The 16953-nt window shown below is 37.4% G+C and overlaps 1 protein-coding gene across 1 annotated transcript; it reads left to right on the top strand.

The window, feature by feature from the left end:
* Nucleotides 1-3222: 3222 nt before the first annotated feature.
* LOC131367190 (trypsin-1-like) lies at nucleotides 3223-9328 on the top strand. The gene is made up of 6 exons (XM_058412464.1): nucleotides 3223-3376; nucleotides 4069-4089; nucleotides 7330-7492; nucleotides 7720-7991; nucleotides 8343-8488; nucleotides 8586-9328. The coding sequence occupies exons 1-6, from the start codon at nucleotides 3316-3318 to the stop codon at nucleotides 8847-8849; spliced, it is 927 nt and encodes a 308-aa protein (XP_058268447.1). The 5' UTR covers nucleotides 3223-3315; the 3' UTR covers nucleotides 8850-9328.
* The last annotated feature ends 7625 nt before the right edge of the window (nucleotides 9329-16953 follow it).

Here is a 16953-nt window from a genome sequence, read left to right as displayed (position 1 = left end):
TGGCGGCGTGCTTTACACCACTGCATCCGACGCTTTGCATTGCACTTGGTGATGTATGGCTTGGATGCAGCTGCTCGGCCATGGAAACCCATTCCATGAAGCTCTCTGCTCACTGTTCTTGAGCTAATCTGAAGACCACATGAAGTTTGGAGGTCTGTAGCGATTGACTCTGCAGAAAGTTGGCGACCTCTTCGCACTATGCGCCTCAGCATCCGCTGACCCCGCTCCGTCAGTTTACGTGGCCTACCGCTTCGTGGCTGAGTTGCTGTCGTTCCCAAACACTTCCACGTTCTTATAATACAGCTGACAGTTGACTGTGGAATATTTAGGAGCGAGGAAATTTCACGACTGGATTTGTTGCACAGGTGGCATCCTATCACAGTTCCACGCTGGAATTCACTGAGCTCCTGAGAGCGACCCATTCTTTCACAAATGTTTGTAAAAACAGTCTGCATGCCTAGGTGATTGATTTTATACACCTGTGGCCATGGAAGTGATTGGAACACCTGATTCTGATTATTTGGATGGGTGAGCGAATACTTTTGGCAATATAGTGTATATATATATATATATATATATATATATATATATATATATATATATATATATATATATATATATATATATATATAGTATTTATACTATATATAATTAATTAAATAATTAATGATTCTGGTTTATTCACCACCATAAACTATTACTAATGGTATTTTTTGTTGTATTAGTTTTACAAAAATACATGCTCAAAATCAGTGTCAGAGATTTCATTGTCATGTCTGGAGCAATAACATCCTTTTGCTTAAGAGATTCTTGCTAATTCAGGCTTCTGAATTTTTTTTTTTTTTTCAGATTAATTATAATAATATAATTGGATAATGACCTTATAGCTTATATTTATATAGCTCTGGTCATTGTGCTTCTCTCTTCCTTTTCCATTAGGCTCACTCGCCCAGCTGGATGGTAAGTTGTTGATTCATCATTTTTAAACAAAGGTTACATATGAGATTTACCAGTTTGTCAGCTAACATGTTTGCAATAACGTGATATCCATGTGAAAGCAACTTTAACAAAGCATTAAGCTTAAAGTTAAATTGAGTCAGAGATTGCAGATCAGCACTAAAACATACACAAGGTTAATATATACACTACCAGTCAAAAGTTTGGACACACCTTCTAATTCCATGGTCTTTCCCGATGTTTATTTCTTTCTACATTGTAAAACAATGCTGAAGGCGGCCGAAATACACAATAATGTCCTCTGAACAGTTGATATTGAGATATGTCTGCTACTGATGCTCTGTAAAGCCTTCATAACGCCTCTAATCTGAGGTGCTGTTAAATGGTCTTTCCTGATGTTTATTTCTTTCTACATTGTAAAACAATGCTGAAGGCGGCCGAAATACACAATAATGTCCTTTGAACAGTTGATATTGAGAGATGTCTGTTACTGATGCTCTGTAAAGCCGTCATAACGGCTCTAATCTGAGGTGCTGTTAATTGGTGATTTCTGAGGCTGGTTACTCTAAATGAACTTCTCCTCTGCAGCAGAGGTAAATTTTGGTCTTGCTTTACTGGGATGGTCTTCATGTGAGCCAGTTTCATCATGGTGCTTGATGGGTTTTGCAAATGCACTTGACAATACTGTTCTTGCAAGAACTATTCCAGAACACCGGACCTTCGTGTCTTAAAATAACAACTGACTGTTTTTTGTTGTCATTACATATGGATTACTTATCTGACATCCATGGTGTTGACCATTGTGTGGCATTAATCTGCATGGACTGCATTTCTCTAGATGCTTATAAACTTATTAGGTCTTTATTTAATGAGGTGAGGTGACTCCATCTGCCATGATTCCCCAAGAGTCTGATGTGGGCTGTTCACCTTGTGCTGGAGTCTCTTAAGGTTCCTGGAGTGTGTTAAGAGCCAACACAAACTGGAAACAAAATGGATCTCTAGTATTTTTGCTAACTTTAGCAAAAAAAAAGTGAGAGAACTGCAAGCATCGATGAAAACCTCACCTTGTATGCATTAAATGAAAGGTCAAATGACTTTGGGATGATCTTATGGGTAAACATGACCCATTGTGTACCCTACACTACTACATAGGCATCCAGAGCGCCTTGTAATACTGTAAGAAGTACCAACCTGTCAAGAATTAAAAAAGAAGGTTGCATCTTTACGATGAATGTATGACAGAGGCATGACAGTCACCATAACAATGACTTAATTGAAGGAAAAGAAATTTTACTTTACTTACATTTACATGCACAATTAATTATGGAATTTTTTATTTTGTTCAGCTTTGTAACTGTTAACTTTCTCTGTTCAACTAAGTTTCCAGCTGCCCAAGAGACTTCTATGCCCATGAAATGATATATACAGTACTAAGTCACTGATGGTATTTAGCTTAGAATGAATTAAGCCATTATACAGTAAATTAACAGTTCACCTAAAATGCAAATCTTGGCATTTATGAATTCTTTGACAATAAGAATGAAACTGAAGTAGTGTTAACGTGTCTTATTGTTCGTTGGTATGAGTGAGCTCACTTAAAAACAATTCAGTGACACTCTCTGTGTTTTTCTGTATAGGTGTGTCTGAATGAACAACACAAAAAGACATTTCCTTGTGAGCTACATTTGACTTTTACAGGAATCCAGATTTTGACAGATGAGCCATGACTCAATTTAAACCTCTCTCTGAGCAGCAGTAGAGAACGGGACTTCAGTAAAAATATTAACTTTGATTAAGTATTAACTTAGATGAGCATGATTAAATCATGAGATTTAGACCTTAGAGAGGAAACCTTTATGGAAGACACCAGTTAATTCTGATGAGACCTACACAGATCATTAGAAACGTTGACATACCAAGAGGTTCAGTAAAGCGTGTACAGAAGGTGTAAATCCATGTCGTCTGTCATTTATAACTGAGGTTGGTCAATGAATTGTTTTAAAACTTGTGAAATTTAACTTGTAATTGTAAAAGACTCAAGAATAATCCTGGAGAGAATTTATATCAGCGTATACATTTTATATCAGACATTTTTACATAGCAAGTGTGACACCTAAATTCCCCTGATGCCTGAGGAAGCACTCCCTGTTATGTAATTTATTGTATGATTGTGTGGGGTGGGGGGACTAGTTCTTTTTTTTATCAGTGTGGGAAGTAACCTCTCGTGAGGGTGTGTAACAGGTGAGAAATTTATGGGAGGTTACAGTTTTCATCTGCTTGGCATATACTACAAGAAATTTAGAGACACATGACATCAAGACACAGAAGACTGTCTGAAACCGGAGCAGACACAAGAGCATGGGGATTAATTTGTGGAAAGTCGTGTATTTTGTGAGTGCTGTACTCCTTAATTCTACAGGTAGGTGAACAGAAAGTCCAGGTGCTGGGGAATATTACATTTAATCTATCATATGATCAACGTATTTAAAGTAAGGCAAGACCCTACAGGTGAATATGGTGATTTTTAAGAAACTATAAATATCACAAGTGCTTGTTTAATGTATTTAATTTGTAATGGGATTTAAAATAGAAAAATGTACAAAACAAGTCGTTGTCTAATTAAACACTGACAACTATGCGTACTTAATAAAACCAAAAAGCTAGTGTTTTGCCTGTTGAGATACACAGGGTATCTTTACTTGATATATCTGTAAATTTATATATCATATATATTCTTCTCCCCTCTGTGTATGTATATATATATATATATATATATATATATATATATATATATATATATATATATATATATACTATATATAATTAATGTAATTAATTAAGTAATTAATGATTCTGGTTTATTCACCACCATAAACTATTACTAATGGTATTTTTTGTTGTATTAGTTTTAAAATCAAAATCAGTGTCAGAGATTTCATTGTCATGTCTGGAGCAATAACATCCTTGTGCTTAAGAGATTCTTGCTAATTCAGGCTTCTGAATTTTTTTTTTTTTTTTCAGATTAATTATAATAATATAATTGGATAATGACCTTATAGCTTATATTTATATAGCTCTGGTCATTGTGCTTCTCTCTTCCTTTTCCATTAGGCTCACTCGCCCAGCTGGATGGTAAGTTGTTGATTCATCATTTTTAAACAAAGGTTACATATGAGATTTACCAGTTTGTCAGCTAACATGTTTGCAATAACGTGATATCCATGTGAAAGCAACTTTAACAAAGCATTAAGCTTAAAGTTAAATTGAGTCAGAGATTGCAGATCAGCACTAAAACATACACAAGGTTAATATATACACTACCAGTCAAAAGTTTGGACACACCTTCTAATTCCATGGCCTTTCCCGATGTTTATTTCTTTTTACATTGTAAAACAATGCTGAAGGCGGCCGAAATACACAATAATGTCCTTTGAACAGTTGATATTGAGAGATGTCTGCTACTGATGCTCTGTAAATCCTTCATAACGGCTCTAATCTGAGGTGCTGTTAATTGGTGATTTCTGAGGCTGGTCACTCTAAATGAACTTCTCCTCTGCAGCAGAGGTAAATTTTGGTCTTGCTTTACTGGGATGGTCTTCATGTGAGCCAGTTTCATCATGGTGCTTGATGGGTTTTGCAAATGCACTTGACAATACTGTTCTTGCAAGAACTATTCCAGAACACCTGACCTTCGTGTCTTAAAATAACAACTGACTGTTTTTTGTTGTCATTACATATGGATTACTTAAGTCCATGTGTGTTATTTCATAGTTTTGAAATCTCCAGTATTGTTCTACAATGTAGAAAATAAATCCCTAAACAAAAAACATTGAATTAAAAGGTGTGTCCAAACTTTTGACTGGTAGTGTACCTCCAGTCTCAGTTTATAAACTCTGTGTCAGTGCTTTTCAACAAGCAAGTAAATGAACTGTGCGTGTCTGTAATGTACAAACAAACACTGAGCCAGTGTAAGACTAAGGAAAAGTACCACATAGTGTTTATGCTCTACTTCCTGTTCCAACATGACTGCACAACACAAAGCTAGGTCCATAAAGACATGTGGAGGAACTTGCCTGGTCTGCACTGACCTCAACATGATAGAACACCTTTGGGATGAATTATTGTGGAGACTGTGAGCCAGGCCAAAACTGAGACGTCTGCCTTTACATGCACATGATTGTAATATGGAGTTGGCCCACACAGCTTTAACAGCTTCAACTCTTCTGGGAAGGTTTTCCACAAGTTTTAGGAGTGTGTTTATGGGAATTTCTGACCATTCCTCTAGAAGAGAATTTGTGAGGTCAGGCAGTAATGTTGGACGAGAAGATCTGGCTCACAGTCTCCGTTCTGATTCATCCCAAAGATGTTCTATCAGGTTGAGGTCAGGTCAGTCAAGTTCCTCCACACCAAACTCACTCATCCATGTCTTTATGGACCTTGCTTTGTGCACTGGTGTGCAGTCATGTTGGAACAGGAAGGGGTTATCCCCAAACTGTTCACACAAAGTTGGGAGCATGAAATTGTCCAAAATGTCTTGGTATGCTGAAGCATTAAGAGTTCCTTTCACTGGAACTAAGGGGCCGAGCCCAACCCCTGAAAAACAACACCTGAATTCAATGATTCGGGGGGGTCTCCTAAAACTTTTGCCAATATAGTGTATGTATGTATTTACATATTCCAAAAATTATATTTGTTATCCAAATCTAGGTTTAAACATGGAATATACACAATCCACATAAAAGACGCAGACAAAAGTCAAACACTAGGAAGAAACCAGGAAACAAATATGGCTTAGTAATGGATTTACTTTAACACCTCTATAATACAAAGTACTAACCAGAATCAAAAGAATTGAACGAATCTTGTCTCGTTAATCTTTTCATAAGTTTGTTAACACAAGGTGTGCTAAAAAGCATACTTTCAGTTATTTTACTTAGCCGGTCAGTGCAACAAGGTTAAACTGGAGGAAAGTTAGATATCTTTACCTCGCAAAGATGCTAATGTTTGCTAATTAGCCTGACAATTTAACAGAAAAGCATGCTTTTGTTCTTGTTTTTCTTCAGTGAAAACTCTGTACCTTTGACAAACTTGCCATTATTTGAAAAATGCATCTGAAAAAAATATGGTTAAAAAATATAAACTGTACAACTCAGGATTTAAAACTTCATGGAAAGTCCGGCCTTCATAAAATTCCACTGAAATGTAATCTAGCAGTCAGATATTTCTATATGAAATGCAGAAATGTGTTTGTTATTCATTACACTAGTTGAAATGTTATATTTTAGCTAATATTCAAGCTATAAAATTACACTTTATATGTTAATGAATATCTGTATAATATTATTGTATAATAACTTTATGTCACTATGTTGCTAAGTGAAATAGCTGATTTTAGCATTGCCACAAGTTCGAGCTTGATGTGGAAATAAATGCAGAATTTGCTTTACTGTCATGTTGAAGAAAATACTATTAGGAAATGTGATCAATAAAGCAAAACAAACACAGAATCAGAGTAGTGCAGAGAACTACTCAAGAACAAGATCTGGATAGGTAAATAGGTTTCAAACAGGTATTTAACAGAAGCTAGACAACGAACAGGTCACGAAAAGGGTTTAAATCAGGTATCTAATTAACTATGTGACTAATCACTTAACACCAGAACAGCTGGAAAACCAAACAGGGAACATGAACCATACAACCAAAGAAGACTTTAACTTAAAGGTGTAAGATTGCCTTCTGCTGGTTTGTCAGGGAAATGTCCCAAATGTCAGCATAGCAGACACTGCTAATTTGGATTTTTTAAATCTCTTTTGCTAAGAAATAAGAGTAGGAATTTAGCAGAAGGCCAGACCAACAAATGAAACACCCACACACCCACACACACCCACACACAGACACACCTGATCTTTTACAAACCACCAGTGGTCTACATTATAACTGTCATTAACAATTTTGTTGTTTTGGCCCATAGGATTTTTTGACACTGTACTGAAGATGTTTCATGCAGACAACAAATGAATTAAAACAACAAATCCAGTATAACTGCCACTATCACTTTTAATATTAATTACAGTACCTACCTGTCAAATCTGTGCTGTTACTGTAAATGTTACAGGTGTGATTTTATTACACTGTGGCTACTTCACAATGCAATTTAGACCCCAGGAGTAACCCAAGATGATGCTTAAAAAGACCAGACAAGAAGTAATAACCACAATGATCAGTGATTGGAAAACATTCTCACAATATCGTGTAATTCAGTTTACAGCCCAGTGTCTGCTGAGTGATGTAATAATTGTTGTTCTTAAAGTTCAGTAACATTTCGGCTAGAATAAAGATGTGTGTTTCTGTGACCTTCCTCTTGTCTCCCAGTGTGTGGTAAATCTCCATTAAACTCCAAGATTGTGGGTGGTGTAGACGCCTCTCCTGGGACCTGGCCTTGGCAGGTCAGCTTTCAAATAGGTGGCAAGCATTTCTGTGGAGGCAGCCTGATTAACGAGAACTGGGTCTTATCAGCTGCTCACTGTTTCCAAAGGTATATACAGATCTGTGCTTATAAAAGTCTAAAATAACCACACAATAATAATGTAGGTATTTCCATTTTCATAGTGTACAACTGCTTAAGGTATCTCATAGTTTACTGTATGTAGGTGTTATTATTTATTGGTAATATAAAACATATAGGGATAAGGGCTGGGGAGTGACAAATTCATAATATAATATCATAGTATCAGTCTCAATATCTCTTCCTTTCATTTTCAGTGTTGCTGCATCTAATGTCAAAGTCTTGCTAGGACTGGAAAATATACAGGGGACTAACCCAAATAAGCAGCAGAGAAGCGCTAGTAAAATTATCAACCACGAAGGCTTTAATGAAAGCAATACCCTTTACAATGACATTGCACTGGTCCAGCTCTCCTCTTCAGTGACGTTTAATAATTACGTCGTGCCGGTGTGCCTCACCGCAACCAATAGCACTTTTTCTTCTGGTACTAATGTCTGGATCACAGGATTCGGTAGAGCCGGTTATAATGGTGAGTGACACATAGTGACACAAAATGGTCTGCTTGTTCAATTCGTTTATATCAATGTGTCAAGTTTATTTGAAAATAAAATCAGGAAAAAAATGAATTATTCCTTGCTAGAAAAATCCAGTATGGACCAGCCTTTCCAATCCAAGCTGTTCCTAACAAGAACAACATATTCCCTGTTTCTGAACTGCTGCAACTAATCATGACAACAACATCTTAGACACGACTGAGAAAGTAACAGTCAGGAAAAACCTCAAACACTGTTGCTGGTAGCCATTCAAACCAAGCTGGATTTTTCAGCAGGTTTCATTATGCAAAAGCATGTTGGTAAAACTAAATTATGGATCTTCACAGTGGATCTGCCATCCCCTCAAACCCTGCAGGAGGTGCAGGTGCAGATTGTCAGTAACAGTGACTGTGCAAAAGTTTATGGAGCTAATGTTATCTTAGACTATATGATATGTGCTGGCGTACCTGATGGAGGAAAAGACTCATGCCAGGTAAGAAATCTAAAACCTGTCGTGTTAATTTGGGACATGGTACAGTCTCATGTAATAGCATAGCAGACATGTAGCTAACAACATATTGTTCATGCAGGGTGATTCTGGAGGTCCATTGGTGTTGAAGCAAAACACAACCTGGGTTCAGGCTGGGATTGTGAGCTTTGGCAGTGGCTGTGGTAACCCTAATTCCCCCAGTGTGTACACCAGAGTGTCTTATTTCCAAGACTGGATTAACAACAACGTCAACAGCAACAAACCTGGATATATGTCAATCAGCAGTCATGCCTCCCCCAAACTTTTCTGTCTGTTCCTTCTTTCCCACATCATCCTGTGCCTTCTTTTCCTTTCTATATTCTAGAGATATCAGTCAAATTCACCAAACAAGCACAAACAAAAGGTGTAAGCTGACATTACTGTATATTATTTATTGCAGTTTACCTATTATATTATCTATTGTGTCTTACAGAAGATCCACACTTAACTTTTACTGGAGTACACAACTTTATTTTCTGCAATACATTTTAAAAGGTCAAGTTTAAGCCTAGTTTCAAGTCAAGTTTAAGCCTCTAACAGAAGGAGTGAGCTAAGATTACTGTATGCTAGACATTTTATCTATCCTACAGAAGAGCAATACTTAGCTTTTACTAACTTACCATCAGTACTTATTTTGAGTAAATCAGTTTGTTTGTATAGTCTATAGATAGAAAGTTGTTCGCAACTAGTTGGCTAGTTGCTCTCTGCATCATCTACAGACAATTGCTTCATTCTCTTGCTTTCTTGCACCCCCGTCTATGTTGCAAAAATAAAGTCCATACACATATATGTTACATTAAAAACATAAAAGAAAAAACAAAAAGTGTCTTAGTACATAATTGGAAGACTGTGAGCCATGAGGTTAACATCAGTGCATCATGGGAAAGATTCTACAAGCTGCTGGACTGCCCTGGGGGGAAGAACATCATTCCTTTATCTGTTAGTGAGTTTTGATGATGATAGTGGTGGACTCTGCTGCCCAAAATCTCCAAACAGTGTTCCACTGGATGAGATCTGATGACTGTGAGGGTCATGCATTATGATTTAAATTATTTTCATACTCATTAAACCATTCACTGAGCCCTCATGCCCTGTTATGGAGGCATCCTGGAATACATTTACATTTCTGGCATTTGGCAGACACCCTTATCCAGAGCAACTTAGATATTTAGGTCTTGAGCAATTGGAGGGTAAGGGCCTTGCTCAAGGGCCCAGTAGACCTTTCCCATCAGGATGGAAATGTTTCATTATAGGATAAATAAGTCAGAAGAACCAGTCAGAAGAACTCTGTATTGAATTGCCATGCAGTAAGGGATGTGCATGAAGTTGGCTCCTGACGTGGTCAGAAAACTAAAACAAACCATATTAATTTGTTTGTGCATCTCAAAATCTGAATGAACACAAATGTTTATTTTGCATGCACAAATGATGCACAAACAAATTAGACCAGTCTGAAGCGATTTTGATGATTGGGGTCTGGGCTGTATCAAAAATATAACATTTAATGTGTTATATAAAAAGTGATTGAGCACAAATGTTTATTTTGCGTGCACAAACGAACTGATAATGTGGAGGGCCAGCTTCACACATGTCAATAAGAGGACAAGTGAACCCAAACCCATGCCAACAAAATGCCTGTCACAGCACAACTGTATGACTATATGTGTGGGAGTGGGAGGATATATAATTTTAACTGATTCCTCTTTGTTAGAATGTATACAATCAGCTGGACTTTACTCAGACAAAAAATATAAATTATTCACAATCTTTAACATATTGAAAACTTAATGCTTATAATTCCTCCTGCACTAACAACTAATATTATATATATTGTGCTGTGCTGATAGTTTCTGAAAACCTATTAAGAATATCACAGGCATATATAATAATATGTATATATATATATACACTATATTGCCAAAAGTATTCGCTCACCCATCCAAATAATCAGAATCAGGTGTTCCAATCACTTCCATGGCCACAGGTGTATAAAATCAAGCACCTAGGCATGCAGTATTATAAGAACGTGGAAGTGTTTGGGAACGACAGCAACTCAGCCACGAAGCGGTAGGCCACGTAAACTGACGGAGCGGGGTCAGCGGATGCTGAGGCGCATAGTGCGAAGAGGTCGCCAACTTTCTGCAGAGTCAATCGCTACAGACCTCCAAACTTCATGTGGCCTTCAGATTAGCTCAAGAACAGTGCGCAGAGAGCTTCATGGAATGGGTTTCCATGGCCGAGCAGCTGCATCCAAGCCATACATCACCAAGTGCAATGCAAAGCGTCGGATGCAGTGGTGTAAAGCACGCCGCCACTGGACTCTAGAGCAGTGGAGACGCGTTCTCTGGAGTGACGAATCGCACTTCTCCATCTGGCAATCTGATGGACGAGTCTGGGTTTGGCGGTTGCCAGGAGAACGGTACTTGTCTGACTGCATTGTGCCAAGTGTAAAGTTTGGTGGAGGGGGGATTATGGTGTGGGGTTGTTTTTCAGGAGCTGGGCTTGGCCCCTTAGTTCCAGTGAAAGGAACTCTGAATGCTTCAGCATACCAAGACATTTTGGACAATTCCATGCTCCCAACTTTGTGGGAACAGTTTGGAGCTGGCCCCTTCCTCTTCCAACATGACTGTGCACCAGTGCACAAAGCAAGGTCCATAAAGACATGGATGACAGAGTCTGGTGTGGATGAACTTGACTGGCCTGCACAGAGTCCTGACCTCAACCCGATAGAACACCTTTGGGATGAATTAGAGCGGAGACTGAGAGCCAGGCCTTCTCGTCCAACATCAGTGTGTGACCTCACAAATGCGCTTCTGGAAGAATGGTCAAAAATTCCCATAAACACACTCCTAAACCTTGTGGACAGCCTTCCCAGAAGAGTTGAAGCTGTTATAGCTGCAAAGGGTGGACCGACGTCATATTGAACCCTATGGATTAGGAATGGGATGTCACTTAAGTTCATATGCGAGTCAAGGCAGGTGAGCGAATACTTTTGGCAATATAGTGTATATATATATATGTATACACACTACCAGTCAAAAGTTTGGACACACCTTCTAATTCCATGGTCTTTCCTGATGTTTATTTCTTTCTACATTGTAAAACAATGCTGAAGGTGGCCGGAATACACAATAATGTCCTTTGAACAGTTGATATTGAGAGATGTCTGTTACTGATGCTCTGTAAAGCCTTCATAACGGCTCTAATCTGAGGTGCTGTTAATTGGTGATTTCTGAGGCTGGTAACTCTAAATGAACTTCTCCTCTGCCGCAGAGGTAAGTTTTGGTCTTGCTTTACTGGGATGGTCTTCATGTGAGCCAGTTTCATCATGGTGCTTGATGGGTTTTGAACTATTCCAGAACACCTGCCCTTCATGTCTTAAAATAACAACTGACTGTTTTTTGTTGTCATTACATATGGATTACTTAAGTCCATGTGTGTTATTTCATAGTTTTGAAATCTCCAGTATTGTTCTAGAATGTGGAAAATAAATCCCTAAACAAAAAACATTGAATTAAAAGGTGTGTCTTATATATACTTATATATATATATATAAGTATATATATACTTTTGACTCGTAGTATATATATATATATATATATATATATATATATATATATATATATATATATATAAAGGGTGTAATTTGGTAAATGGAAGATAATGTTTTCGATTTGAATCCCATTTCCTGCATTTACATACATTTAGAGACTATGGTGATACAATATCCAGGAAATAATGAAGTTGATTATAATGATAAATGCTGTCAAAAAGATTACCAGGCTACTAAACTACGTATATAAAAAAAAGATGTCTTACTTTCTTTTGTTGTTTAATAGGGGCCGATAAGCAAGACTTGAGAGAATCATTCTCAAGTCAAAAATGTTCACCATTAATGATGTGTGAATAAAACTGAAATAATGTGAGACTCAATTTCCTCTGTTAAACAAACTTTTATTTCAAACTAACCGCTGCACCTGAAAATGTCAAATAAATCACTTGTTGCACACGACGTCTGTCAGAGACACATCCGCCAAGCCGACAGGGGTTTAGAATAGAAACAGCAGAAAGCTTTTATCAACTGTGTGTGTTGAATCACTATTTTGCAATATCAATTGCAGACAGACAGCAGCAACATGAATATGTAATTATATGGAAAATGTTGATCATTACTTTAATAATTGTCTCTCATGCATAAACAACCGCCCTTAGTTAATGAACAAATGAAAATATCTACATTCCTGTTGCTAATTATCTGTGCAACACAAAGCTAAAGTAGATGCCTCCAACACTGTATTACAGTGGGATGGGAAAATTTATAACACAATAGAGACACTACTTATCTGGTACACGGGATGCAAGATTCTCACACAATCTCACAAACATTAAAAAAAATTTCATTGTCCTCCACCTATCCTTTCAATCCCATCTCTCCATGTGTCCTAACTGTCCACCTCATCTGTCCTCTGATATGAAAAAGAGTTGAAGAGTTATGATCATACTGAGTCTAACATTAAACTAGCATCCAGAGTCTGCTTGGTCCTACATTGCTGAGAGAAAATGTGAACTCGTTTAGAATCGTCTAATCTACATTAAATATTTAGCTAACGGTCTGAAGTTGCCTAGCAACGACAGTGCACGTTAACGTTAGCTCAGTCAACGCTAGGCTAACAGCAACAGGTGTAGACAGAAAACATGATTGTCCTGACCTGAGCTAATTTTACATAATTTACATCTCCTTCCTTTCTTTTCATCCATGAGGACATTAAAGTCATCTTTTGCTGCTTCTGGCATTATTGTGCCGCAACCGCGATACCTGTTCATTACACCTTCCAGTGAGAGAGTTATAGAGTGTGCACGCGGCGGTCCTGGACGCGGACGCGCGCATCGACACCGGCAAACTCTGTGTGTCCTGCTCGGTCCTGCACCTCCGTGGAAGGGGGGGTCACAAACGGGATTTTGAAAAGTGTGTGTGTGTGTGTGTGTGTGTGTGTTGGGGGGGGGGGGCGTCACCAGTGGAAATGACGCCCCTGATGAGAACTCAATTATGACGCAACAAAACACCGAAGTCAGAGACATAGAGAGTGCTGCGCTAGTGATCAGTTGTACTAGCGTTAGTTTATTAATCAGAAAAAAAAAAAAATGTTTAGGAAGCTAATAAGTAGGGTAAGCGGAGAACAAGCTATATGGATGCAGCAGTGTATTACTCTGTAGGCTTTTCAAAAACGTTAACTTTGTGTAAAACTGTGACGAGTATGGATGGTGTTAAGCAGCAGCAACATAGTCGAAATGTGATAATTGGTTTACAAAACAGTAGTCACAAGATATAGTAGAATGTCATTTCCTGTTTATTAACGATAGAAGAACTATTCAGTAGCCAGTGGCTGTTTTTTTTTGTTTTTTTTTTGTGATTGCTGCTCAGCATCTCAAAATCCATGTCTGTTCAGTCACAGGTATTATTGAGATGTGTGGTTTGAGTATAATTATCACGTTTTTCCATATACAATATTCATGCCATATCATACCATAAACACTGATTTTGTTGTATGAGTAACAATTTTCTGACACTCTGTTATAGCTGAGTTCGTTTCTGAGGATCAAGCGCCGGTCAAACAAGGTTGGAGTCTACTCAGAGTGTGGTCATGTGAGTATTTCTGTCATATAGATAGATAGATAGATAGATAGATAGATAGATAGATAGATAGATAGATAGATAGATAGATAGCTCTGGGAAAAAAATAAGAGACCACAGTCCAATCTCCAGATCTGAACCCTATTGAAAAACCTCTGGAATGTGGATGGATGATCACAAACCATCAAACAAAGCTGAGCTGTTTGCTTTTTTGCAAAAAGAGTGGTATAAAGTTCCCCAACAGCAATGTGAAAAACGCATGCAAATCAGAGTTATTCCACCAAATACTGATTTCTTAATGTTATTTAGCCAAAGCTTTAACACAATTTGTTTACAAATCATTTGCATTTTGTTTTATTTGAGTTATTAAAGCTCTGCAAATGCTGCATGATCTTGGGTTATTTTGATGTGTTGTCATTTCCTTTAAATATACACTCTAAATGACAATAGTTATATTTTGAATTTAGGAGAAATATTGTCAGCAGTTCACAAAAAATGAAACAAAACTGTTCATCTCACCAATACATGAACCTGTAAGAAAAAAACATAAGAAACTGATTATTTTGCAGTGGTCTCTTATTTTTTTTCCAGAGCTGTGTATATTGTTTTTATACAAAATCTGATTTATAAAAGATTGCATACACACATATGAATGAGGTCCCTGTAGTGTAGTGTCCTCCTCTGTTCTGCACCTAGCTATGTTTGAGTTTGCTTCAGTGATTGATTCTAAATCCTGAAATGTATCAGTCAGTGCAACAAAATAGAAAAGGAAGGTTAGATGGTCCAGAGTCTCCCATGAGTATATGTCATTATTTAAGCTCCTACTTAATGTTATATGATTTGGATATTTGTAAACCCTTTAAAGAGTGCATTGACGCCTAACTGGCACAAATTTACACTGCATGTATTTAATGTACTGCATATCTAATAAATGCCATATATGTAGATAAATATCTGCTGTTTGAGCTGAGTCTAATCTACATTCCCTTGTGTGACTTTCCTGACATTTCTCCAACATAACATTCTTTACCCTTAAACATTCACTTGGTTATGAAACCCCTACATCAAGCACAATTATCACTATGAGGTGAAAATAGAAAATGATTGAATGATCACTTTTAATAGTCAGTAGCATTATAAGATTTAGCAGCCTGTAGGATGTTGCTCTCAGGAACATCAGCTCAATGATTAATTGTGGAAATAGGATCAGGTGCCAGTTACTTCAGAAGTAAGGACAGAGTCAAAGGATGTACCCGAGCAAGTCGACAACCAGTGCCATATCAATGAACAGGAGCACAAGAAGAGACCTCGGTTTCCCATGACCCCCTCAGGTACAAAACATTCTTAGAGTAAAGAAAAAGAGTTTACTGATATTAGTCTAAAGGACATTCATGCTGTGTCTGACATGGTTTAGGAAACATCAGCCCAGGCACTTGGGGATTTGATGCAGCCTAGATCCTATTAATTAGACAATAATTTAAAACATAATTAAAAACAATCTGTGCTTTATACTTGCTGTCAATTAACTGGGATAGAATAACAAGGATTGTGAAATTTTACATAACATTAAGTCTTCATCTGTCCATTGGTAAAATTAAATGAGCAGTAACAACATAAAAATCACCACTGGTTTACCCTCTGCTTGTTCCAGATGTGGTCAGGCATTTTGAGGACAGGTTGACTTATTCCGATGTAGAAGAGATCTTTTCCTACCATGAGCTATGGTACTTGGGCAAGAAAATTGATGGATCCGGTCACAATGCTGAATCGACTAACAGCAAGAAACAGGTAACAGTCTGCCTGTATTTTTGTCCTGGTGAATAGTTCAGTAACAATTCTTTCATATATCTGTGAAAGATCATTAACATGTACTGGTTTTGCATCATGTTCTGTGTTTGCAGCTTTTCCACGATCATCTAGCGTACCGCTATGAGGTGTTGGAAATGCTCGGGAAAGGATCCTATGGAAAGGTTTATAAGTGCCTGGATCACAAGACCAATGAGATGGTGGCTGTTAAAGTCATTCAAAACATGAAGTAATAATATTACATTGTATTTTAATACCAATAATTTTATATGCCTTTCAGCATAGTATTACTATACTGGGAATGGAAAAAAAACATTGGCTTGAATTATTCAAGGTGTGTAGTGTAGATTGATTACTGGGAATTACTTAGGAATTGTCCTATAATTACAGCAAACTACTAGTGAAAGCTATCAAGCCAGTAGGTTTGAAAGTGTGACTGCTCACAAAAAAAAATAATATAGAAGAAATGTATTAAGATTAATAAAAGTTTGAGAGAACTGTGAATATGAGAAAAGGAAATGTTGAAACCCTGCTTCTCGTGTTAGAATGAGGAGGGTTTGGTGAAGTTAGCTTTTAAAATTAGATTGAATGTTTTTTCTTAGGTTAGAAAATTCTTTACTGCTGTGAGCATATATGGGAAGGTTGACAGTGAACTGCTACTGTCTTTTTCCCACATCAGACCCTTAATCTAACTGATTTATACGTTGTTTATATTTCTCTTAAATCTTTATATTTCTCTGAAACGTGTGCACACCCACAGTCACTAAGACAAGCTCTTACACTGTAGTTTTTACTGTAGGAGTGCTGTCGTAGCATTAATTTGCTTTGGTCTACATTCAGTTCTTACAAGCAAGAGGTGGAAATCCTTGATTATTTGAGGAAGAAGGACAGACATGGCTCCCACGGAATTGTGTTCATGAAGAACTACTTTGTCTTCCGCGGACACCTCTGTATCGTCTATGAGCTCCTGGGGTGAGTGAATTTGAACTGA

Source organism: Hemibagrus wyckioides, linkage group LG02, assembly GCF_019097595.1.
Source record: "Hemibagrus wyckioides isolate EC202008001 linkage group LG02, SWU_Hwy_1.0, whole genome shotgun sequence".
NCBI classification, from domain to species: domain Eukaryota; kingdom Metazoa; phylum Chordata; class Actinopteri; order Siluriformes; family Bagridae; genus Hemibagrus; species Hemibagrus wyckioides.
Note: the sequence above shows the minus strand (reverse complement) of the source record. Positions and strands in the feature narration are given on the sequence as shown.